General features: G+C 64.5%; 1 protein-coding gene across 2 annotated transcripts in view; it reads left to right on the top strand.

Moving 5' to 3' along the window:
• C19H16orf74 (chromosome 19 C16orf74 homolog) overlaps positions 1–14,455 on the top strand; it is a 35,537-nt gene extending 21,082 nt beyond the window's left edge. For both annotated transcript variants that reach the window (XM_062176858.1, XM_062176857.1), the window contains exons 3-4: positions 11,540–11,683; positions 13,808–14,455. In XM_062176858.1, coding sequence (XP_062032842.1) covers positions 11,540–11,683; positions 13,808–13,866 — 203 coding nt within the window. In that variant the 3' untranslated portion in view covers positions 13,867–14,455. The remainder of the gene's footprint in view (positions 1–11,539; positions 11,684–13,807) is intronic.
• Positions 14,456–24,692: the final 10,237 nt, after the last annotated feature.

The raw sequence follows: 24,692 nt of genomic DNA, 5'->3' as shown, positions 1-24,692 counted from the left end.
CCCTTGCCTTCCGAGTTCACTGGGTTCAGGGCCCACCTGGGCCGGGGTGAGGTCAGTTTGAGGTCCTTCACTTAGTGACATCTGCGAAAACCCCACTTGCAGTGAGGTCAGGCGCGCTCGCTGGAGTGAGCTTAGGAGCGACGGACTCTTGTCCTCGCGCCCAGGGCCTGGACGTCCACCGCTGCTCAGGGCACCAGGAGCCGGGGCCCAGCCAGGACCAGGCCCCCTCCCCCTCTCCTCTGCCTCCGTGGGGATGTTCCAAGGAGTCCTCCCTGCACCACGGCCCAGCCCGAAGCCACTGAGCTGGGTTCAGTCCCAGCTCTGCCTTGGCCTTGGAGCAGAGCCAGCCTGGGGGGAGTGTGACCTCTGCAGCTACACAGGGCCCTGACAGCAGAGCCTTGCGCTCACTTTAATGCTCTTTTTTTTCCTTGAAGTGCCTGCATGGCTCCTATTTCTTCTCTCCTTCTTTTTAATATTTTTTAATTTATGCAAAAGGCACACTTAGAGAGAGAGAGCTTCCATCCACTGGTTCACTCCCCAGTTGGCCACAATGGCCAGGGCTGAACCAGGCCAAAGCCAAGAGCCAGGAGCTTCATCCAGGGTCTCCCACATGAGTGCGGTGGCCCAAGCACTTGGGCCATTTTCCGCTGCTTTCCCAGGAGTATCAGCAGGAAGCCAAATCAGAAGTGGAGCAGCAGGACTTGAACCGGCGCCCACATGGGATGCCAGCACTGCAGATGGCGGCTTTACCTGCTGTACCGTGGTGCCGGCCGCTCTCGGTACATTTGTAGCCAGGGGCATCGCAGTCCCACCTCCCGCTCTGGCCCCCACTGTGGAGGAGCAGCCCCTGCCTCGGGGGTGTGTCCTGCTCCCCTGGGCCTCCATCCTGGGCGTGGTCTGAGGCACCGTCACCTGTCTTGCGTACCTGTGGGCGACGTCCGTGTCTCCGGGCTTCAGCGTGCCCGTCTGCTCTGTGCAAGGCCCTCCCCAGCCTGCTCCTTCCCCCGGCCCCTCTCCACGGGGGGCAGCGGGCAGGCGGCTGGGGCAGCTCCCTCGGGGACGGGGCTGCTGTCTCCACCGTGTTGAGTGCCCGGGTGCTGCCATAATGGATGACAGATGGGGCAGGGGGCCAAGGGGCTGAAACCCTGGGACCAGCAGGGCCCTGCTCTTGTGGAGGCCCCAGGGGGGGCCTCCCTGCCTCTTCCAGCCCCCAGGGCTCCGGGCGCCCCTCAGCCCCACGAGGCCTCGTCCGTGTTTCTCTGTGTCCAGATCGCCCCCTCCTCGCAAGAACGCCGGTCCTGGGATTGCGAGCTCCTGTCCATGCTGAGCTCATCGCGAGGTCTTTAGCTAAGTACAGCCGCAAAAGCCTCGCTTCCAAATAAGGTCGCGCTCTGAGCTCCTGGGCCGGCCCTCCACGAGGCACCGCCCCTCTGTGTGCGGCAGTAAAGGCCCGGCCCTGGGTGGGAGGTGCCCAGACCCCCTCGCCTCCGCGTCCACCTCGGCTGGGGGCCCCCTCGGAGGGCCTAGGCCGGGGCAGCTGTGCCCTCGTGGTAAGGGGGTCTCCCAGTCCAAGGAGCGCCTCCCTCGTGCTGTCACCCTCCCTGGGCACCTGGACAACCAGAGGCCGTGCGAGGTGGGGAGGCTGAGGCCCCGGGCGCTCTCGCTGGCTCAAGGCCGCATGGCCGGGCAGCAGGGCTCGGCGCGTCGCATGGGAGGCGGATGCCCTCACCCCCACAGCTCCTCCCCGCCCAGGAAGCAGCAGGCAATCCTGTGATGGCCCTGAGGTTCCCCAGGCCCGTGTCCCAGAACCGGCCAGACCCGTCCAACCTGCTGAGTCAGGAATGGGGGGCTTCAGCGAGCACCGGGGGAGCCCCTAGGAAGTCGCTGTGGTGTCAGGGAGCTGAGCGACTGACGGCAGCGTCCTGCACGTGCCCTAGCCTCAGTGTCCCTGTCTGTAAAGTGGGTTGGGTTCTGAGATGAGCCCTGACATCGGTACCCAGTGGACCTTTGCACCTTCCTGCCTCGGAGGCGTCTGCAGGTGGTGGGGACCTGGGCAGGAAGGGTGACCTGGGGGGCGGCTTTGCCACCCAGCCCCCGGGATGCCGGGCGCACTGGGAGCTCCAGGTGAGGTGTGGGGTTCTGTGCAGGACTCCGGCCCAGCTCACGCCCGCATCACCGTGGAGCCAGAGACTGGGGCTGGCTCCCTGTGGGGAGGGCCCCATGGGACAGCCCGGGTGCCTGGGGAGTGCTTCGTCACCATTGTCTCGAGAGACGCGTCGTCTGGGGAAGCGTTCGTTTGCAGTGGACCCAAGGGGACACGCGGTGCTCCCGCCAGCCCCCGCGTTAGCAGCCCCAGCCTGGGGGCGGGGCTCCTGTGTCACCTGGAGCCAGGGCAGGCACACACGGTCACTGCTGCTAGCTGGGGCCCCTGTCCACTCAGCTCCCTTGGCGTCTTCCCCGTGCGAGGCTCCGTGTGGACCCCACGCGACGCTCACGTGGGACGGCGCCTTTGCTCCTGAGACCTGCCCCGTTCTCGTGACCCTGGACAGAGGGAGACACGGGCACAGCCCTGGCCGGCCAGCCTGCGAGCTGGGAGCCCTGACCGCCCGGCGAGTGCCCCAAGCCCGTCTCAGGGGCTCTGAGCCTCCCCTCCCCTCAGCCTGGCCCGTGAGTCGGGGAGGGGTGCTGGAGGCTGGCGGTGGCGACACCCGTGTTTCTGACTGGCCTTCCGAGGCCGGCTCAAGGTCACAGCAAAGGTCAGAGCCGCGCCATTGCCGCAGCGGCGGTTCACAGCCAGCAGAGAGATTGATCAGGCCGCAGTCACCCCTGTCGTGTGCCGGGCCCTGGCCCAGGTCCGCGGGCTGCAGGGACGCACGGGACGGCCGTTAGCCGGCTGTGCGAGGCAGCTGGTGAACGCCGATGGCAGCTGCCCCCGGGGGCTGACTGCTGGCCGCTAGGACAGAAACCTGCTAGTGGGCAAGTGGGCGTCCCCAGGAAGCAGCCAAGCTTGGAAGAGCGGGGGAAGCTGCTGCAGGCAGTGGAGCTGCGTGGGCGCAGAGGCCCGGGCGTCGGCAGAGGCCGGGCACGCGAGGAGGAACTGAAGGGCGCTGGGGGCGGGGCTCTTGGAACCCGGCTCAGGGTGCAGCTCCGTGCTCACCGCCGCCTTCAGCGGTTTTCGGTGGGGAGTTTCCTGTTCGACAGGAGCTCCCACAGTGGCATCCAACCCAGCTGCACCAAGAGTTGGCCAATGGGGCTGCGCATTGACCGCAGTGGTTAGCACGCTGGCCGGGGCACCGGTGCCTGGGGTGGAGTCCAGCATCCTGCTAGTGGGAGGCAGCAGATGGTGGCTCAAGTGGTCGGGTCCCCGCCACCCACGTGGGAGACCCGGATGGAGCTCTTGGCTGCCGCCTTTCACCTGACCCAGCCCTGGCCGTTGTGGGCTTTTGGCCAGCGAACTGGCTCTGTCTGCCTCTCAAATACAAGTGATCACGTCATTTTTAGGGAGAGGTTGGGGCAGTACAAAGCACACCTGTGCCGCACACGGGAGGTTTTCCCGCGGGGGTAGCCCTGGCCCACGCCCCAGAGGCTGGGCCGTGAGGGGCGAGCGTGGGCCCCGGGCAGCGCTGGCGACAGCTGACGCCCTGGCCTTGCAGATGGGGGCTGCCCACGGCAACAAGGGGCAAGTGAGCTTGGCTGGGACCCCAGTGTGCAGCTGCGGCCTGGGAGCCTGAGGGGAGCCTGCCCAGGGGCTGCGGGGGCAGAGACCCCCAGCCCAGGTTCAGCTCCAAAGAGCAGCGCTGGAGCAGAGGGCGCCTGCTCTGGCCCCGCCCCAGGTCCAGGGCAGAGCGCGTGGCCCTCCTGGCTCCCAGCAGGGACTTAGCCCTTCTGTCTTGTCAACGTTGCTTAAGCTAAGCCTCCGGCAACTGCTGACCTCGGGGAGGAGGGAGGGCTGGCCCATGGCACCGCAGTAGGGAGACCGGACCCCTCCCCAGCCACGCCTGGGTGGTCTGCGTGCTGGCCCCGGCAGCTGGTGTCCAGGCGACAGCGCTGACCACCGCTTACCTCCTCCTCGTGCCCTGGGAGCCCTGGGGGCAGCAGCCACACTGCCGCGTTCGTTCCTGAAGCCCTGCTCCCTGGCCAAGGCCTGGCACGCAGTGAGGACACAGTGCGTGCACAGAGAGACCTCTCTGTCTCTGGCCGGCCGCACAGCCGCCCGGTCCTAACTCCTGGGAGCCCAGTGCTTCCTCCTTCCCCGGGGTTTCCCCAGGGCTGGCCCAGACAGGTGCTCCGGAAGCGTCTGAGAGGCAGACGACGGGGAGGGAGGAAGCTGGCGCTCACCGCTGGCTCCTGGGGCCTGATGGGGCCCCCCGGCTCTGTGCCACTTGCGACTGAAGGGAGGCCCGTGCTGACCGCTTGCCACCTGGTGCCCCTGGGCCTGCAGCACTGCCGGTCCCTGCCAGGGACCGCGTTCCCGGAGCCTCAGCAGACGTGGGGCCCAGCCCAGGCAGAGCGCCAAGCACTCTGCTCACTCTTTGCTGATTTATTTTGTTTATATTTGTTTGAAAGGCAGAGTAGCTGAAAGAGAGAGAGAGATCTCCATCCACTGGCTCACTCCCCCAGTGGCTGCAGCAGCCAGGGCTGGGCAAGCTGAAGCCAGGAGCACGGGACTCCATCAGGGTCTCCCTGGTGCGTGGCAGGGACCCAAGTACTTGAGCCACAGCCTGCCGCCTCCAGGGCGCGCACTAGGGGAGAGCTGACGGCAGGCGCGTGGCCTGCTGTTCTCTGTCTGCACCTCCATTGTGTCCCCTAGGGAGGCCTGCTCTTGTGTCCACTGTAGGGCTGAGTAGACTGAGGGCCGGGGGGAGGGGACACAGCCGAGCAGCGACAGGGCCAGGGTGGGACGCACCTCCAGCACCGATGCCCGGGTGACCAGGGGCCGTGCGCTGGCCCCGGCACGGGGCTCGGGCTGTCTGGTCGGGCCTGTGGGGTGGGCACCTTCGTCTGCGGCTCCTCCCGGGCTCACGCCAGCTGCTCATCCCTGACGCAGGCTGAGGCTTTCTCCTTAATTAAAAAGAGATTTAAAACCTCACCGCCGTCTCTGTGGGGCCCCGCTGCCTCCCAAAGGTGAAACCGGCAGCGCTGCCCCGGCCGCACTCGTGACAGCACAGGCTGCTGTGGAATTAAAAAAAAAAGACCAAATGTCTCTGGAACCCTGGAGGCGTTTTTGGTTTTGTTTGTTTGTTTTTTAAAGATTTATTTATTTGAAAGAGTTACACAGAGAGAAGGAGAGGCAGAGAGAGAGAGAAAGAGAGAGAGAGATCTTCCGTCCGCTGGTTCACTCCCCAATTGGTCGCAATGACCGGAGCTGTGCCAATCCGAAGCCGGGATCCAGGAGCTTCTTCCAGGTCTCCCGCACAGGTGCAGGGGCCCAAGGACTTGGGCCATCTTTACTGCTTTCCCAGGCCACAGTAGAGAGCTGGATGGGAAGTGGAGCAGCTGGGACTTGAACCAGCGCCCAAATGGGATGCTGGTACTGCAGGTGGCAACTTTACCTGGTACGCCACAGCGCCGGCCCATCATTCATTCATTCATGCCTGCCTGCCTGTCTTAAGGCTGAGTTACAGAGAAAGAGATTTTCCATCTGCTGGCTTACTCCCCACATGGCCACAATGTCCAGGGCTGGGCCAGGCTGGAGCCAGGGGCCAGGAGCTCTGTCCAGGTCTTCTGTGGCATGAGCTCAACACTTGCGCCATCGCCCACTTCCTTCCCAGGAGCATTAACAGGGCGCTGGATCTGGAGTGGAGCAGCTGGGGCTTGAACTGGTGCCTGTATGGGATGGCAGCGGCATAGGCAGCGGCTTTACCCACTGTGCCACAGTGCCCGCCCCTGAGAGATCACTGCTCAGCCCAGGGGCCCCTGTGTGCCTGCCCCAGAGCATTGGCATGTGCTGGGGCTGTGCTAGGGTCCTGCTGCTCTCCTGCTGGTCCCCCCAGGAAGACTTTCCCCGCCCCACCGTCTCCCCTAACTCCTGCCTCCCTCTACCTGACCCCGGCCCCTGGCTGCAAGGCAGGCGGGCTCAGGGCCAAGTCCTGCGTGACCCTGTGTCTACCCGGAAGGCCGTGTTGTAATCCCGACAGCCTCGCTGCGGGACCGGACGAGGAGCTCGGCGAGATGCTCACCCAGCCCCGTCGATGGCCTGGCCTGGCCGGGAGCTTCCCTGCTGTTTCCCAGCCGACCCCAAGGATGGGCCCCACGTTTGCTGTTGGGGAGGCCCAGGTCTATCTGCAGAGTTTGCTTCTGGGCTGGGCCCCGGCCACACGCAGGAGGCTGAGTGTCAGCCAGTGGCCCCCACAGTGGCTGAGCCGACGAGTGAGGGCCCGGCTTACATCCACAGCTTAGGCTTACCCGTGTGCAAGGCCAGGCCTGGCCATTCCTACCTGCACGGCCCACACAGCAGTCACACGACAGCCCACACCTGCACAGAACCAGGGCCAGTTTCACTGCTCGGCACCCTGGTGTGGGGGTGGGCACTACGCTGTATCCACAGCTAGCAGGAGAGGAAGCAGAGACACAGAGCAGGTGGATCTCAGCCCAGGTGTGGCTCTGGCCTCCCCTGCACTGTGGGTCCCACCAGGTGCGTGGCAGTGCCCGGTGGGGAGAGCTGGGTTCTGGGCAGGCACTGGCGCTGTCCTCCAAAGAACCAGTAGAGGGCACCCTTCAGCCGTGATGCTTGCAGAGGGCTTGGCGTTGGTCCTGGGTTGGAGGCAGAAGCAGGGAGCAGTGCCGGGTGGGGGTGTGGCGCTGGATTTGGGGTCTCGGGCCTCAGAAGGAGAAGCAGCCGCTGATGGGAAACGTGCTCGGACCCCTCACCCCCGCCTTTGTGAGCTTTGGCTTCCATGTACGCAGAAGGGCCTGATCCTGCTGTTCTCACGGGGTGGGGCGGGGCGGGGGGGTGCTGAGGACACAGCCTGGTCAGGGACACTCGGGGCGGTGGAGGGAGCTGGTCACCCCCAGGTCAGCATTCCCCAGGCCCTGGCTGCTGTGTGTCCCACACTGGGCGGCCGTGGGTCCCATGCCAGGCTTCTTCCTGCAAGGTGGTCTCACGGCTCCATTTGTACAGACAGGGAAGCTAAGGCTGGGAGAGTAAAGCCACTATTCCCGCAGGGCCTTGCTTGGGTTCCCAGCCCTGGCCTGATGGTGCAGGTGGGAGGGGCCTGCGTGGGCGTGGCACGTCCCAGGGGATCCCAGTGGGCAGTGGTCACACCAGGACCACGACCCTGTGCAAGGCTTGCACGGGGCCGCTGAGGGCAGGGCTTTGAGTCTGGTTTGCACAGGGCTCTGCCCCCAGGGCCGCTGCAGCCCCCAGCCCTGGCTGAGCCGCCGGCACTCGGGGCTTCCGGCACCAGCCCCCATCCTGCCCCCAGGCCTGGCCCCCTGGAATCCCAGCCAGGCCCTTCCCCTCAGGAAATAGGCTTTTAATAGCCTGCGGCAGGCACGCAATTAACGAGTCACAATCCGCCTGAGCACACAGGAGGCCCTGTCCTGGCCAGAGCTGGCATTTGCTTTCTAATCCCCCAAGTCGGCTTTATCCTGCTCTGAGCTTTTCCCTCCCTGCGCTGAGCTGGGGCCCCGCCCTCCCGCATCCCTCCTGGGGTCCAGACCTCAGTGGGCGTGGGCGTTCCCAGCACCCTTCACTCCAGGGTTGGAACCTCAGGAGGAAGTGGACCGGAGCCTCCCATCTGGCGGGGCCTCCCCAGGAGCGTTTACGGTGGGGAGGGGCTCCCGTGCACCCCTCGTCCTGCCAGGCCACTGCCCACCTGCAGCCCGGGCCTGGGGCTTGGGTTTTGTTTCCGGCGTTAAGGAGCCCTTAGCTCTCAGACGCTCAGTCTTGTCCCAGGTCAGGCTGCCTGCGCAGGAGGAGGCGTGGCCACCACAGGTGCTGCCCAGGGCTGAACTCGGGCTGCCGTCTGTTCCCGGGAACTGGTGTGGGACGGCCACGCCCACTCGTCTCCACAGGGACAGAAGCTGTGCAGCTGGTGCAGACCCACAGAAGCGGGTCCTGGGGCCGGCGCTGTGGCACCATGGGTTAAGCTGCAGCTTGGGCCTCCGGCGGCCCGTGTGGGCGCTGGTTCGCGTCCCAGCTGCTCTGCTGACGATCCAGCTCCCCGCGGCTGCACCTGGAAAGCCGTGGGAAATGACACAGTGCTTGGGCCCCTGCCACCTGTGTGGGAAACCAGGCTGGAGCCCCTGGCTTTGGCCTGGCCCAGACCTGGCAGTTGGGGCCATCTGGGGAGTGAACAGATGGAAGGCTCTCCTCTCCGTCTCACTCTGCCTTTCCAATAAATCCTTAAAGGAACTGTTTCCTGCCTGCCCCTTCCCAGACACTTTGCTGGCTCCCACGGGCAGGACCGTGGTTACTGGAAGCACCAGCGGCGGCCGGCGTGTGGGTGCAGACGCGGCTCTGCCCCGAGCCGTTCCCTGCGAGTGCAGGTGGCTCTCGGCCCAGTCTCGGTCTCCGCCGCTGTGAGCTGGGCTGGTAGCGCTGCCCCAGCCGGGCAGCGAGGACCAAACGGGAAGGCGCTCACGGGGCCGGGGCCTCTTCGGGCAGCTTTCTCTGCGCTGTGCCGCCCTGGGCTCTGGTGAGGCAGGAGGAGTGTTCTGCCGCTGCAGAGAAAGTTCCAGAGCCACCGTCCGAGCCCCGGTCCGGAGCGGCTCCAAGTCCCACGGCCGAGACTGTGGTGGAGGGCCCAGCAGGGGGCGGCAGTGGCACAAGCTCCCTGGGCTGGGCTGGTGCCAGGCATCTTGGGGTTCAGACAGCTGGGTGACCCCACCCCATGTTTGTCAAAAACAGGACGCTGCCGAGGTGAGGGACGTGCCGGCCGCACAGCCCACCCCACTTCTGAGCCCAGGCGTGAGTCGGGCTCCCACACCCCCTCAGGTGTGGCCGTTGCTGAAAGGACCCCCAGAAGCCCCTGGGGAGCCGGACTCTGGGTTCTGGTTCACTAGAGACACGGGCTCCGCTCACCGAGTGGGAAGCCAGCGGTGCAGGTGTGAGCTTCCCGCCATCTTCCAGTGGGCAGTGCCGACCTCCACCAGCGCTTCCTCCCGGGGCTGGGGCAGGCATCCTTAGCTCCAACCGGCACCCAGTGCGAAGCACCTGCCGCAGACTCGCGGCTTAGACAGCAGGCGTCTCCGGTCTCAGCTTCAGTGAGGCGGGAACATTGCCGAGTGGCAGGGAGCGACCCAGCTGCGGGGCTCCGTCTCCCCTGCAAGCCAGGAGCCAACCGCCGGCGTGGCTCCCTCCGCCCCACACGGGCCTCTCCATGCGTGGCCCAGCCCCGAGAGGGAGCACGCAGGAGGCTGCAGTGTCGTGAGCTGTTTGTGGGCCACCATCTCCAAGTCCTCTGGGGACGCACGCCGGCCTCTTGGGGGCATTAGGAGCAGCATCCCTGGCTCCGGGCTCCTGGCCGCGGCCTCTGCCCCCCGGGGCTCCCTGGGGACACTGCAGGGCGGAAAGGGTCTCCAGGGGACGCAGGCGCTGCTGCGTATTCCTGACGCCGTCGTTGAGAATGTAGAGCGCGCTCCCGGCTCTGTCCCGGGCGCTGCGCTGGGCTCCCGGGCTGGCGATCCTGGCCCCTGCCAAGGGCCATTGAGTGTTTTTAAAAAAATATTTGTTTATTTTGTTTGAAAGTTAGAGTTACACAGAGAGAGAAGGAGAAGCGGAGAGAGGGAGAGAGGGAGAGGCCTTCCATCTGCTGGTTCACTCCCCACATGGTCAGAATAGCCAGGCTTGGGCCAGACCAAAGCCAGGAGCGGGAACTTCATCTGGGTCTCCCCTGTGGGTGCCAGGGGCCCAGGAGGTGGGCCATCTTTCACTGCTGTCCCGGGTTCGTTAGCAGGGAGCTGGCTCAGAAGTGGAGCAGCCGGGACCTAAGCTGGGGCTCACGGGATGCGGCATCACAGGTGGCTGCATCATCTGGCCCCAGAGCTTTTCTTTTCTTTTCTTTTCTTTTTTTTTTTAAGATTTATTCACTGTATTCGAAAGGCAGAGTTACAGAGAGAGGGAGACCCAGAGCCTGAGAGGTCTTCCATCTGCTGGTTCACTCCCCAGATGGCCTCGACAACCGGAGGTCTCCCACGTGGGTGCAGGGGCCCAAGCACTTGGGCCATCCTCTGTTGCTTTCCCAGGCCACAGCAGAGAGCTGGATTGGAAGTGGAGCAGCTGGGACTCGAACCGGCGCCCTATGGGATGCAGGGACTGCAGGCAGAAGCTTAACCTCCTATGCCACAGTGCTGCCCCCCCCCCCCCGCCTTGAATTCTCTAACGTGTGTGTGTCTGCAGAAGGCCCGAGCAGGCAGAATTTGGTGGAAACACGTGCGATGTGAGGCTCGGATTCGTTTGATGCTGGTGCCGTCCTGAGGGAAGGGAGGGGGCCAGTGCTGAGGGACAGCTGGGGAAGCGTCAGGACCCGCACACACAGGCTGTGACCTGACTGGCAGGTTCTGCTGTCCTCTGGGCCGAGAGGGATAAGCCCGGGCCGGGGGAGGGGGGGGCAGTGTGAGGAGGGAGGAGGTGTCAGAGGTGTGCAGCCTGCTGATTGGTTCATCACCAAGCTGGGGGCGGGCACTGGCTGCAGGTGGCCCAGGGAGAGGCCGCAAGTAGACTACAAGTACTGCTTTATTTTTCCCTTAAGATTTGTTGGTGTGTTGAGGTGGCGGGGGGAGGGAGACCTTCCGTTCACTGGTTCACTCCCCAAATGGCTGCAACAGCCATGTCTGGGCCAGGCTGAAGCCAGGGGCCAGGAACTCCATCCAGGTCTCCCACGTGGGTGCAGGAGCCCAGGCACTTGGGCCGGCTTCTGTGGCCCTCTCAGGCGCACTAGCAGGGAGCTGGATGGGAAGTGGAGCAGCCGGGACTCCAGCAGGCGCCCTGACATGGGATATGCCCGCATAGCACTGCACCACGATGCCGGCCCCCACCAGAGCCGCTCATGTCAGCGGGGACCTGTGCCTGGGCTTGGCCGGGTTACCGGGACCTAACACGTGGGCGAGGGAGGTCGGTGAATTCAGCCACTTAGAAGAAATGGCCAAAAGTGACACGGGTGAAACAAGCCCGTGTCTGTCCAGAACCAAGTCTGCCCTGAGAAGTCTCTGGGCAGAGACAGCCCAGGCCCTGGCGGCTCCTCCCGCCCGTGGGTCCGAGTCCGCCGGGGCTGGGTTCGGAGCCGAGCTCAGGGGTCTCCCTGTGGTCAGAGCCACGTTCCAGGCACCGTCGCTGCTGTTCCCGTCGGGCTCCTGGACACTGAGGGTCCAGTAGGGACTGAGACTCGCTGAGTGATGGGGCCTGGGGGAGGGGCCCTTCCCTGGGCCTCGGTTTCCTCGTCTCTGAGCGGGGATGGCAGTGGCCACCTGCCGCCCACCCTCAGACCCAGAGCAATGGCGCGGGGAGGGAGGCGGCCGCGGCGGCAGCTCCCCGGCGCCACTCATGCCTGTCTCTCTGTCGTGTGTGTCCGTGTGTGTCCACGGCCCGGCCTCTCAGGGTTTAAAATGTGTGTCAGCAGCACCGGCAGCAGCCACGACCAGGCCCCCGTCCTGAGCGACAAGCACCTGGATGTGCCCGACATCATCATCACGCCCCCCACCCCCACGGGCGTGCTGCTGCCCCGGGACTCAAGGCCGACAGGTGAGGCTGGGCTGGGGCCGCGGCAGGGCCGATGAACGTGTGCTGGAACCTGGCCACCCCTGGCCACGGCCCCAGCCCCAGCAGGACGCAGCCTGCGGAGCGATGGGCTGGACAAAGCCTGCTGGCAGCCGGGATGATGGATGGATGGGGCCGTCCAGGCTCCCTGATGGATGCGCCGTCTCCTGCCAACAGGACAGCGCTGCCTCCCGTTGGCGGCAGCCACTGCTGGCCGCACGGCGCCACTTGGAATCAGCCCGCACCCGGGCTGGGCCCTGGGCCTGCTAGAGGGAGGGAGACGGCTCCCCGCAGTGGGAGGGAGAGAGGGAGGCCAGGCGGGCAGCGTGTTGGCGCTCATCCCCGACAGATTCAGCGGGCTAAGGGCGGTGGGCTGCTCCTCCCACCGAGCGCTCACGGGGACTCTGAGGCAGGTGGGGTCTTCATCCCCATTTCCTAGGTGGGTAAGCTGAGGCTCAGGGAGATCCCTGCCACACAGCTGGTAGGTGGTGGAGCTGCGATGCAGGGCTGGCCTCTGTGGCCTGGGGCTTGAGCTGGGCACCCCGGAGCCCTGGCGGGAGCCACTTCCAGCCCCCGACACACAGGCCTTGCTGGGCACCTGCTGATACAAAGTGCATGGCGGGCACCGCGGGGGGCGGTGCTTGGGTAGAATGTTCGGATGAGCCAAGGCTACATCCCAGCCTGCCCTCCAGAGCCAGTGGTACGCCCCGAGGGCCGGGAGCCGTGTTCCCCCGTGGCTTCCCCCGCACCTGGCACCGAGCCTCCCCTGCAGCTGGGCTAATTGTCGTTCCAGCCAAGCAGGCTGAGTAGCATCCACCTCTGGTTTGGGCATGGGGAAGGGCCAGGTCCAGAGACAGACAGGGACTCCCCAAGGGCACACAGCCGGGGAGGGGGCGGGGGCAGGGCTATCCCCGCAGCCCCCCTGCACACACCCACCAGCTGGTGTCTGATCTGGGAGCTGGGGGAGGGGCTGCTCTGCCTTCCAGCCCCTCCCCCCAGGCCTCCTGTTCTGCCCTGTGAGATGAGCTCACCGGTGCTGCCTGCTCCCCGGGCAGCAAGAGCCCAGGGCCATGACAGCGGCTCTGCGGGGGTCTGTGCGGGGGGGGGGGGGGGGGGCTCCATTGATTTGCTTATTTTTAATCGATTTTATTTCTGAGAGGCAGAGCGATGAGAGCGAGCCCCTGTCCTTTGGTTTGCCATCAAGTGCCCGCGGTGGCTGGGGCTGGGGTCAGCCAGGGAGCTCCAGGGTCAGCCAGGGAGCTCCATCCGGGCCCCCATGGATGCCAGCTGTCACCGCTGTCCCCAGAGGGAGTGCGTTAGCAGGAAGTCGGAATCGGGGGCAGAGCAGGACTTGAACCCAGCACCTCCCACGTGGCAGCCTCCCTGCTGTGCCAAAGGCCCACTCGGGGTTCCTTTAGGCTTAGGTGGCCCTGGGTTAGTCCAGGATCAGAGCACCTGTGTCCCTACCCTCCTGTGCTCTCCCCTCCTGCTCAGTCATGTGGCAAAACTCCAGCCCCGCCCACTGCACTTCCCGACAAGGCAGGTGCAGGACAAAGCACTGGCCTCGGAGCCAGAAAACCTCAGTTTGAGGCCCGGCCTTGGCCCTTACCCGCTGTGCGACCACGAACAAGAGGCACCGCCCCCAGGCCTCAGTTTACCCGTCTGTAAGGTGGGGATGACGGGAGGACACTGGCAGCGTGGCTGGCATTCTGCAGCAGGAAAGACGGCCGGCCCCAGGGATGCCGAGCGAGGACCCAGGTTTCCCTGGCAGCGCTGCCGGCAGGGCCCCGCCCCTGTGGCTTCAGCTCATCCACAAAACCGAGGCTGGAGGTGGCATCGCCCCCACCCCTCCCCCAGCAGGGGCAGCTGCGGGTGGGGCCCAGGGACCCTGCCAGACTTCGAAGCACGAGGTTGGAGAGCAGGTGCAGGGTGTGGAGGGGAGGCTGGCCTGGAGCTCCCCGAGAGGCCCAGCGCTCCTGGGGTTCCTGCTCAGGCTCCTGTGACGCCACAGCCCACGGGTGTGGGGGTGGGCACAGGCCTGGCAGCCTGCGGCAAAGGGCCCAGCGGGGTGGGGGCTCCGTCCCAACATTAATCCCCTTCTGCCCTTAGTCTGGCTGGACGAGACAGGTTCAGGCCCGGATGACGGAGACATCGACCCCGAAGCTTGAGGGGAGCCAGCTGCCGGCCATCGGTTTGGCTCCTGCTCCAGGCGTCTGGGGTTCCGGCTGCCTGGGACCCTGCGCTGGGAACCGCGAGGCACAGCGGGAGGCCTGGCCCCGTCCGCAGACCTCCGCTCCACGTTCCGGCTGACCCCGGTTGGAGAAGGAGAGGAGAGGGCACTGCCCGGCAGGTGAGGGCTGCCCTGGACGAGCAGGTGGCGTGGGACCCGCCCCAAGGCCAGCAGCCACGCGGACTTCTCCGTGAGGAGCGGCGCGGGATTTTCCGCACTGTCTCACCGACACCGAGACATGACCTCCAGAAAAGTGACCTCCAAGTCCTCTTTTGCACTCTGAATAAAGACTGTTACAAAGTGGCAGTCCTGCTTCCCGGGGGGGGGGGGGACGGGGATCCAGGTACAGAGGTGGCTTTCAGAGTCCCGGGCTGCGGGGGCCCTGGCCGTCTTGTCCCCCTCCATTTTTAGACCCCCCCCCACCCCGTAGGCCTCGGCGTGGTCTGGGGCCCGAGGTCACTTGGAGCTCATTTGAGCCGCTGCCAGCTGTGGGATCCAGAAATACACAGTTCTTGGATGTGAAGCAAGGTTGTGCTTTTTTTTTTTTTTTTGACAGGCAGAGTGGACAGTGAGAGAGAGAGACAGAGAGAAAGGTCTTCCTTTTGCTGTTGGTTCACCCCCCAGTGGCCGCTGTGGCTGGCGCACCACACTGATCCGAAGCCAGGAGCCAGGTGCTTCTCCTGGTCTCCCATGGGGTGCAGGGCCCAAGCACTTGGGCCATCCTCCACTGCCTTCCCGGGCCACAGCAGAGAGCTGGCCTGGAAGAGGGGCAACTGGGACAGAATCCGGCGCCCCAACTGGGACTAGAACCCGGGGTGCCGGCGCCGCAGGCAGAGGATTAGCCTAGTGAGCCGCGGCGCTGGCCTTGTGCTTGCTTTTTAAAAAATATTTATTTCATCTACTGGAAAGGCCGAGCAACAGAGAGAGGGAATACTCGGATCTGCGGCTCACCTGCATAGGTAGCGCTAGGCCAGGCTGAAGCCAGGGTCCAGACCCTGGGGCCGTCGTTTGCTGCCTCCCGGGCACATTGGCAAGAAGCTGGGTGGGAAGCAGAGCTGCGGGGACTTGAGCGGGCGCTCGGATGCGCAGTGCAGGTGTTGAGGCACCACGGCGCACTGCAGAGATCGCCCGCCCGCAGTGTCCCCGTCCATGTCCCCACGGGCTGCCAGGTCCTGGCGTGTGCACCCTGTGCGTTTCCCTCCCACCACTGTAGCCAGGTTCCCCCAGAGCAGCCCGAGCCAAGGAGTTGACTGGGGGATGGTACAGGGGGTGGCTTCGTTGTGCCCTGGAAGGACCCACAGGCCCCAGAGGAGCCGCCGGGGCCATGGGTAGGGTCGGTTCCAGCAGGTGCAGCAGGTGCAGGCTGGATCAGCGCGGGGCAGGAGGCACCCACAGGACCAGGGGCAACCCTCCAGCCGTCCCCTCTCCACGCTAACTTCCAACAACGCCGGGTGACAACACGCTCTGAGCACTGCCGGCCAGGTAAGCACCCCCGGCCCTGGCGGGCCTGGGCCATGGTCACATGACAGGGGAGACTGCCTGCCTGGCTGACCTTGGCCTCCAGCGCTCTGCAGAGGTCGAGCCCCTGGCTTAAAGCACAGACACTTGGTCAGGTGGGCCATCTCAACGCCCAGAGGTGACCTCCCGGCAACGGGACAGAGGCCAGACCTGCCCTTTCTGCAGGCGCCAGAGGCCACCCCTGGGGCCGAGGCCATGGGCTCTGCCTCCTCCACCTCCCTCCCACTGCTGGCAGCTTCCGGAGCCACCTCCCAGCCTGCGCCCCCACGGTGAGTGGTGCATGGGCCGAGTCGCTGGGTGGCCGTGGCCCACGGTGAGGGCAGCTCCCTGCACAGCTCAGCTCCTCCTGCCTGCTCTGCCCTCGCTCCTTGGAAATCTCATCCCTGCTGAGCCAGGGCCCCGGCCAGGGATGAGGGATCCCTGCACCGCCAGCCACAGGAATGCCTGTGCGCCGCTCCCGGAGGGGCCGCTGGGGGCAGAGGAGCCGCCAGCCGCCGGGGAGCACCTCGGGGGGACCACTGCTCTGCTGCCTACGTCACTGTGGCTTCGCTGTTCCCGTGCCCGGGTCTGCCGTCCGCGGCTCACTCTCCGGTGCTGGCCTTCCCCGAGCAGCCATCCTGGCCCGACCCCGGCAGGTGTGTCTGTAACAGCGGCTCACAGGTCGCGGCTCGGGTGAGACGGCGCCTTGTGCTGAGTTAATGGTGACCCGATCACTACCCCAGAGGTCCCCATCTCTAATTTTAAAGAAGTTTTTGTTGATTTGTTTTCATTTTACTTGGGAAGTAGAGATGCAGAGAGAGGTCTTCCGTCGCCTGGTGCTCTCCTCACATGGCAGCACGGGGACTGGCACTGTGGCACAGCAGGTTAAGCCACCGCCTGTGATGCTGGCTTCCCCTGTGGGCGCCGGTTCTAGTCCCGGCTGCTCCACTTCCGATGCAGCTCCCTGCTAATGCACCTGGGAAAGCAGCGGAAGATGGCCCAGGCGCTTGGGCCCCTGCAAGACCGGAAGAAGCTTCTGGCTCCTGGCTTTGGCCTGGCCTTTCCAGCCATCTAGGGAGTGAACCAGGGGAGAGCAGACCCCTCTCTCTCTCTTTGTAACTCTGTCTTTCAAATAAATAAAATAAATACCATTTTTTTTAAAGAGACTGATGCTCCACCCCTTCCGCGCGCTCTGCTCACTGCCCCCGTCTGTCTGCCCCCTCCTGCAGGTCCCCCAGGTCCCACATTCCGTCGCCTGCATCCAGCCTCGCCTCCCGTCTGGTGCGGTCTGGCGTCCACGTCAGGCCCTGGGGCCGCGTCCAGGGCCCTGGGAGGGCTGGAGGGCCCTGCCTTCGCCTCTGCCGCCAGCTCCATCTCTGGTCCCGCTGAGCAGCCTGCACCTGCTGCCCCCGCCCCGGCAGAAGCCGGCCCTGGCCATCCTCCCCTTCGCTCCGTCCCGGCTGCGCCTCCTGCTTGTCCTCATATACGTGCCCCTGGCTTGTGTCCCCACTGTTGCATGGCACACAGCCCTGAGCGTTGGGGACACGAGACATCAGCCGTCATCTGTGACGGCCAGGGTGGGGGGCGCCTGTCTCATGCAACCCCAGCTGAGACACATTGTCGGGGGCCAGGAGACCCCCCTGCAGGATGACGCGGCCCTGGGACACACTCACCCGCCACGCAGCTGCCTCTCCCTGGCTGGCTTGGCGGCTGTGGTCCAAGCGCGTGCGTCTCAGCAAGGCTGAGCGGGAGCTGCGTTGCCCTGATAACCCAGGCCCTGAATCCCACTGCGTCCCCTCTGCTGGGCCGAGGCCTTCCTCGATTCCACAGCGGGAGAGGACACCGAGGCCCGGTACAGGGACAGCAAGCGGGGTCGGGGTGTTGGCCCCCCGCCCCGCCTCCTGCCCGCCCTCGTCCCGGGAATGCCTTCTGCCCGTGGCCCCTGCTCTGCGGGCTGCGGTCCCACCGTGCTCTGATGCCCCTCGCAGGGGCCCTGCAGGCGGGGGATCCTTGCTGTCCCAGCTCCTGCAGCCCCTGGCTTGCTCCTGCCACTCCTGGATCACACTCACACCGCGCGTGTCTGGGGAAGTGGCGCCTCGTCACACGCCCACCCCGGCGCCCCGACCCCGTGTCCCTGCACCCCTGCAGGCAGTGACTTGGTCTCGTGTACCGGCTCTCCAAGGCGCTCACCATGGTGATTTGAATGTGCCCCCCCCCATAAACTCAGGGCCTTGAAGAGTTGGGCTGGGGCCTTTGGGAGGTGATTAGAGTGGGGGGGGGTCTTGGGGGGGGCGCGGTGGCTTTCGTGGCTCTGAGGAAGAGGTTAGAGAGCTCCCAGCCAGCACGCTGGCCGTGTCCCCACGTGAGGGCCCCCGCCATGCACCATGCAGGAAGCACCCCGGGGCCCCCTCCCGGCGCGGTGCCGTGGCCTGTGCTCCTCGGCACCCAGAAGTGGGAGCGGAGCAGCGCCGCGTTCTTCCTAAACCTGCGCCGTGAGGCTGCCCGAGCCCAGGCAGTGGGCGAAGGGAACGCTCATGCCATTGCGTGCGTGCGCCGGGCGCTGCCCTGTGCTTCTTGCACGTATTTTAACCGGAAGCATGGCCGTGGCAGCCCTGGGAGACGGGCAGCGGGCCGTGTGCTTTCTGCTGTGTGGCAAACGGCTCCGCACTCAGTGCCTCGGACCCGCGAGGGCCCGGTCCTCACTCCCTGGCCATTGGCGTTGTCATGCCGGTCCCAGTGTCCTCCCCAGAAGCTCAGAGCACAGGGCAAGCCACTCAAGGGCTTCTGCCCGGGACCTGGCCCTTGTTCCCCTTGAGCTGGGGGCCCGTCCCGTGGCACGAGGGGATGGGCAGCAGCAGTGTGGGAGGGGGTGACCTTTGCCCTCACTTGCCCAAGGGGCGGGGCAGAGGTGGGATTCAAGCTCAGAGCCCAGGCGCTCACCAGCCACATGACCCTGCCCTCCTCGGCACTAGGGACCAGGCCAGCGCCTCTTCGCTTCTGGCTTCTCCACCCCCGAGCCAGATCCGACCTTTACCCCAGGCCTGCCTCAGTCCCCAGGCTGGGGGGCGCCCTGCCACCTCCTGGGGCTCAGAGGCCTGTTCTCTCAGCAGCTAATCGCCCTCTTTATCCCAAGCTTTTAGTGCCCATGGCAACGGGGGTGGCTGTGAGCCGGGGATGCCGGCAGGAGGGCCCGGCTGAGGCTGCTCTGCCCTGGGGAGCTGGGCTGGGCTTGCTTCCAGGGCCCGGGAGAAAGACTTGGTGGCCAAGGGGTCACAGGGATTCCAGGCTTTGGGCTGCTTGCGTTTGGAGGCCTCCGCCCTGCCTGCGTGCTGTGAGGTCAGCAGGTGGGAGGGTGCTGAGGAGAGGCAGACGGGCCCCCACCCCTGACCACTGCGCCCTGGGGGCGGGGAGGGGGGGTGCTCCCCACCTGCTCAGACAAGCTCCGCCTCCCCGTGAGGAGGGGCTGGTGGAGGCGGGATCTGCTAGTGCAGCCTCTTGGGAATTTTCAGATAGAATGGGGGAGTGGGTAGCAGCCAGAGCTGGGCCAGATGCCTGGTGTGCTGTGTGACCTCGGGAAGTCACTCGACCCCGCTGAGCCTTTTCTGCAGGGGTGGGGGGGTACTAATCCCTCCTTCAAGGACCACTTTTTTTTTTTTTAACGATTTATTTATTTATTTGAAAGGTAGAGTTACGGAGAGTCAGAAGCAGAGAGAGAGAGAGAGAGAGAGAGAGAGAGGTCCTCCATCCTCTGGTTCACTCCCCAGATGGCCACCATGGCCAGAGCTGAGCTGATCTAAAGCCAGGAGCCAGGAGCTTTTTCCAGGTCCCCCATGCAGGTACAGGGGCCCAAGGACTGGACCATCTTCCACTGCTTTCCCAGGCTGTAGCAGAGAGCTGGATTGGAAGTGGAGCAGCCGGGCCTCCAGCCGGCCCACAAATGGGATGCCAGGACTGCAGGCGGTGGCTTTACCTGCTACGCCACAGCGCCGGCCCCCAAGGAGCACGTTTGAGAGTGAGGTGGGATAACCCTGTGGACCTCCCATGTGAGGCCTGGCACAGAATTGCCAGTCAGTAATGGGGGTTCCTGGGCCTTGGTTTGCCCATCTGGGGAGTGGGGACAATGCCACACGGGTCTGAGGATTGGCTGTGACATCAGCACTCCGCCTCCCAAGGCTTCCCCAGTGCAGGCGCGGGCGCGGGCAGGGCCGCACAGGCCGACTGGAAGTTCCAGGGTTAGGACCGGGGCGGGGGCAGCCTCCCCTCTACACTGCCTGGGACTGGAGGAGAGAGACCCTGTGTCCTCGCCCGGCTGTGGTGACAGCTTTGGCCTGGTCTCCCACGTGGGTGGCAGGGACCCAGCTGCTGGAGCCATAGCCGCTGCTCAGGGGGTGGCTCCGCGGGACACTGGGTCAGAGCAGAGCATGGACACCTGCCCGACACCTGCCCCTGGCCTGCTCTGTCCTGGGAAAGACAAGCAGGCATGGGAACAAGCGTGCAGGTGGCTCTCCAAGTACCCGGGAAGGCAAATGGCCATGGGCCTTGCAAACGGGTGGAGACGGACGATCCCGGGTGCCGGCGTGGCGCGGGCAGGCTCCGAGAGCCGAGGCGACATTCCGGTCTCGCAACCTGGGACTCGTGCTGTATCCCTCCAGGAAGGGAGGCTGGGAGGGGGGAGTGTGAAAACAGATGGAAATGTAATTTTTTAATGACAGCAGCAGATGGCAAAAAGACACAAGAGTGTATTCACACCGTGCCGGAGCCATTTGAGAGCGCGCTGGGGCTGTCGCGATGGCTCCCCTGCCAAACCCGGAGCCGGCGGGCTGCAGGCAGGAACACGCAGGCACGCCGGGGCGGGGTGGGAGGCGCTGCCAGGCACAGCAGAGCCACAGGTAGACGGGGGAGTACCTGTGGCCGCCCGAGGCACGTCTGGAAGCTGCCCTGGCCCGACGCTTCTGGGCACGGTGTACACAGAGGACGAGGACGGGCTGTGGGTGTGGGCAGATGCTGCCGCTGGTGCCCACGGCGGCCCCCTGAGTCGGATCAGCACCACGCTCACCTGTGCTGCGGCCTGCCCTGCACTCCACCCTCCCCGACTGTTCTGCTCCTCCACCTACCGGACTTCAATGCTTCCCTGCCTTCAAGGTCAAGTGTAAGGTGTTGTGTTTTTTTTTTTTTTTTTAAGATTTGATTTATTTATTTGAAAGAGTTACAGAGAGAGAGAGAGAGGTTTTCCATCCTCTGGTTCACTCCCCGAATGGCCACAACAGCCAGAGCTGTGCCGACCTGAAGCCAGGAGCCAGGAGCCTCCTCCGGGTCTCCAATGCAGGTGCAGGGGCCCAAGAACTTGGGCCATCTACCACTGCTTCCCAGGCCATAGCAGAGGGCTGGATTGGAAATGGAGCAGCTGGGGCTTGAACTGGTGCCCACATGGGATGCCGGCACTGCAGGTGGCAGCTTTAACCCCTGAGCCTCAGCGCCGGCACCCAAGTATAAGTTCTTGAAGACGGGGCCCTTCGACACTCGGCCCTGCTGGTCTTTGTTGCTTTGCTTCTCACTGCCGCCCTTGTGCGGTAGGCAACCGACAGCCGTACCTGGAGTGACAGGGACACACCACCTGCTGTTTGCAGGCACAGGAGCCACGTGTTAGGGAGCCTGGCTGTCTCAGACACTGCTGAGAACTTGGCCTGTGTGGGTCCTTTCGAGCCTTGCGACGGCTCTAGGAGACTGATGTTCAAGCAGGGGCAACAGGTGGGTCAGAGCGGCCATGGCGCCAGCTGCCGGCCCTGCAGGAGGTCACGTTGTCACCACAGAGGTGCAGGTGCACGCCCTGTCACACGGCAGGCAGCGGTGAGGGCTGCTGACCCTAGGAGCGTGGCCGTACGGGAAGGCCAGCTCTCCCACGACCAGGGCCTGCCCCCTGCACCGTGCCACCTGCTTGTCCCAGCTGAGGCCCCAGGAAGGCCACCCTCCAAGGGTGTTTCCCGTCCTGCACCTCTTCACTGCCACAGGGGTGGTATTTCGAGCTCCCTTCTGGGCTCCGAGAGGATACTGCTGCCTGCCACTCACGCTTCTCCCGAGAGCACAGGGGAGGGCTGTGGCTCTCAACCTTGGCTGGGGGCTTGAAAAACTAAAGATGCCCAGGCCCCGCCCCCGCGGTTCGGATTCCTTTGGCCCAGGGTGAGGCGGGGGGTGCCTGGGGCAGCCTGAGCTGCCTGCTCGCTCCCTTGCTGGGCAGCTAGAGGGGGAGGAGTCGGAGCTGGAGGCCGAGTGGACACATCCTATGGGGTCACAGGTGCTTCCCAGGTGACAGGTGCAGGTGCACCGGAGGCGTCCCCTCCCCACGTGCGAGGACCCACGCCCCTCTGTCACTCCATTGTAGGCATCCACCCCTCTGCCTGTGCCTGCCACAACGGGCAGCACCGGGAATGCAGCCCTCGCCGCCGAAGCGCCTGGTGCGTACAAACGAGAGGGCGGCTTGATGACCCATTTTGGGGCTCTTTGGCCAGTAAATTCTAATGTGGCAGAAAGGCCCTGCAGCACGAGCGCCCCAAGGGGAAGACGGGCTCACAGCTCCCGGAGCCGCTCCGTACTGCTGTCTCTCAGGAGCACACAGGGAGTTTCTGACGGCTCTTGAACATTTTTATTTTTTAAAATTTATTTTTAAAAGATTATTTATGTGGGGCCGGCGCTGTGGACAGCAGGTTAACGCCCTGGTCTGCAGCACCGGCATCTCATATGGGCACCAGTTCAAGCCCCGGCTGCTCCTCTTCCCATCCAGCTCTCTGCTGTGGCCTGGGAAGGCAGTAGAAGATGGCCCAAGTCCTTGGGCCCCTGCACCCGAGTGGGAGACCTGGAGGAGGCTCCTGGCTCCTGGCTCCTGGCTTCGGCCATTGTGGCCATCTGGGGAGTGGGCCAGCGGATGGAGGACCTCTCTCTCTGTCTCTACCTCTCTCTGTAACTCTGTCTTTCAAATACATAAAATCGATCTTTTTTAAAAAATTATTTATTGAAAGACAAAGCAACAGGGAGAAGAAGAGAGAGGTGGAGAGGGGAGGGAGGGAGGGAGAATCCTCCATGCGCTGGTTCATTCCCCAAAGGCCCCCATAGCCAGGTCTGGGTCGGGCTGCAGCCAGGAGCCTGGAACTCCATTCTGGTCTTCATGTGGGTGGCAGAGGCCCAGGCACTTGGGCCACCCTCTGCTGCTTTCCCAGGGTGCGAGAGCGAGGAGCTGGGTGGGAAGTGGAGCAGCCAGGGAACCGGTTCAGCCGCTGCGCCACAACGCCGCCCACCGTCACTGTTCGGGGGGCCGGTCGGGTGCTCTGCGGATGTCCCTCGGCCAGGGTCGGCGGCTCTTTCTCGTGAGTGGGCCAGGTGACGAGCTGCTGGAGAGGACCGAAGAAGAATCCTCCAGCGTCATCAAGGGTCCCCAGCCGCCGGGCACTGTGACGCTGACCTGGGCTCCTGCCCGAGTTACCGCTCACGTTTCTGAACTCAGCCATTGCTCTTTTCCCTTCCTTCTGGGAGGAGGCCACTAGGCCCCGCCCACGAGGAGGGATGGCCACTTAGGCCCCACCTCTTCAACATTTTTTAAAGATTTATTTATTTGAAAGTCAGAGTTGCACATAGAAGGAGAGGCAGAGAGAGAGAGAGAGAGAGAGAGAGAGAGAGAGGTCTTTCATCCGCTGGTTCACTCCCCAATTGGCTGCGCTGATCTGAAGTCAGGAGCCAGGAGCTTCTTCTGGGTCTCCCATGTGGGTATAGGGAGGGGCCCATGGACTTGAGCCATCTTCTACTGCTTTCCCAGGTCACAGCAGAGAGCTGGATCGGAAGAGGAGCAGCCAGGACTCAAACCAGTGCCCATATGGGATGCCGGCATTGTAGGCAGTGGCTTTACCCCCTACGCCGCAGCGTCAGCCCCTAAAATTTTTTTTAAAGATTTTATTTACTTATTTGAGAGGCAGAGTTACAGATGGAGAAAGGGAGAGACAGAGGTCTTCCATCTACTGGTTCAGTCCCCAAATGGCCATAACAGCTAGAGCTGGGCTGATCCGAAGCCAGGAGCTTCTTCCAGGTCTCCCATGTGGGTGCAGGGGCCCCAGCACTTGGGCCATTCTCCACTGCTTTCCCAGGCCGTGGCAGAGAGCTGGATCAGCTGAGGAGCAGCCGGGACTTGAACCGGTGCCCAAATGGGTGCCGGCGCCACAGGCGGAGGCTTAGCCTGCTACACCTTTGAGAAGGAAATCCCAGGTTCTTCACGGCTCATGGAGATGGAATGAATATAACCCATGTCCGGGAGAGCCCCCACCTCCCCACCACCACCTAGAATCCTGTTGGGCACCCGTCTCCACCCCACTCCTTCACGTGTGCAGTCATCGGCGTCGTGGGCTCGGGTCATCACCCAACACCGCTGGGCCCACAGTCCAGCTGTGGCTCCTGGGAGCTGTCGGGCCCCTCAGACACTGGCCCGACGCTGGGGCCCTGGCTTCCGTCCGCCTGCCTCGAGCTCCTCCTCACTTCCTGATGCTGCAACACCACCTGTGTGCCTTGCGCGGACTCCGTGCCCGGTGCTGCGGGGCGAGGTGCTTCCCGGCCTCCTGGGTGGACGGAGCGAGGAGACTGTGTAAGGTGCGTGCCACCCCCAGAGAAGGGTTTCTCTTATGGGTGCACGAACCAGGAAGTGGAGCCTCCCAGCTTGAGAACAGAAAACACTCCCCCGTCAATGAGAACGCAGACAACATGGGCAGGGGCTGAAGCTCCCCATGGCCCCACAGCACCTGGACACGGAGGAGCCACGGAGGCTGAGCCGCTCACTGGCCGTCGCCGCACCATCCGTGGGGCGTCTGTCCATGCACAACCCAGGCCACGTAACTCCCACTGAAACCCCCAGCTCTGCCAATGCACCTGGCGGGCAGGGGATGTCCAGGCCGTGGGCCTGAGCCTACCTATGGCCTTGTCCCAGTTTTCCTGCAAGGGGCAGGTTTCTGGGGGGTCAGAGAGGAGAGCCCTGGCCTCGCTGGGGTGGAGCAGGTAACCCAGACGCACGGGGCCTGGGGGTCCGCCTGAGCGGCTGGGGTCCACGCCCGTGCCTGCTGCTCCACCTCGCAGGACGTGGCCCCATCGGCATGGATCTGGCCCTGGCCACAGCGCAGCTTTCCATCCTCAGTGCGCATGCCCGAGTCTGCGTGTGTGTGTGTGCGTGTGTGTGCGTGTGTGTGTGTCTCCCCCCTCCCAGGAGCTGGGAGTGGTCCAGCGATTGACACAGGTGCA

Source organism: Lepus europaeus, chromosome 19 (genome assembly GCF_033115175.1).
Source record: "Lepus europaeus isolate LE1 chromosome 19, mLepTim1.pri, whole genome shotgun sequence".
NCBI lineage: Eukaryota > Metazoa > Chordata > Mammalia > Lagomorpha > Leporidae > Lepus > Lepus europaeus.
This window is presented reverse-complemented; position numbering and strand designations above follow the sequence as displayed.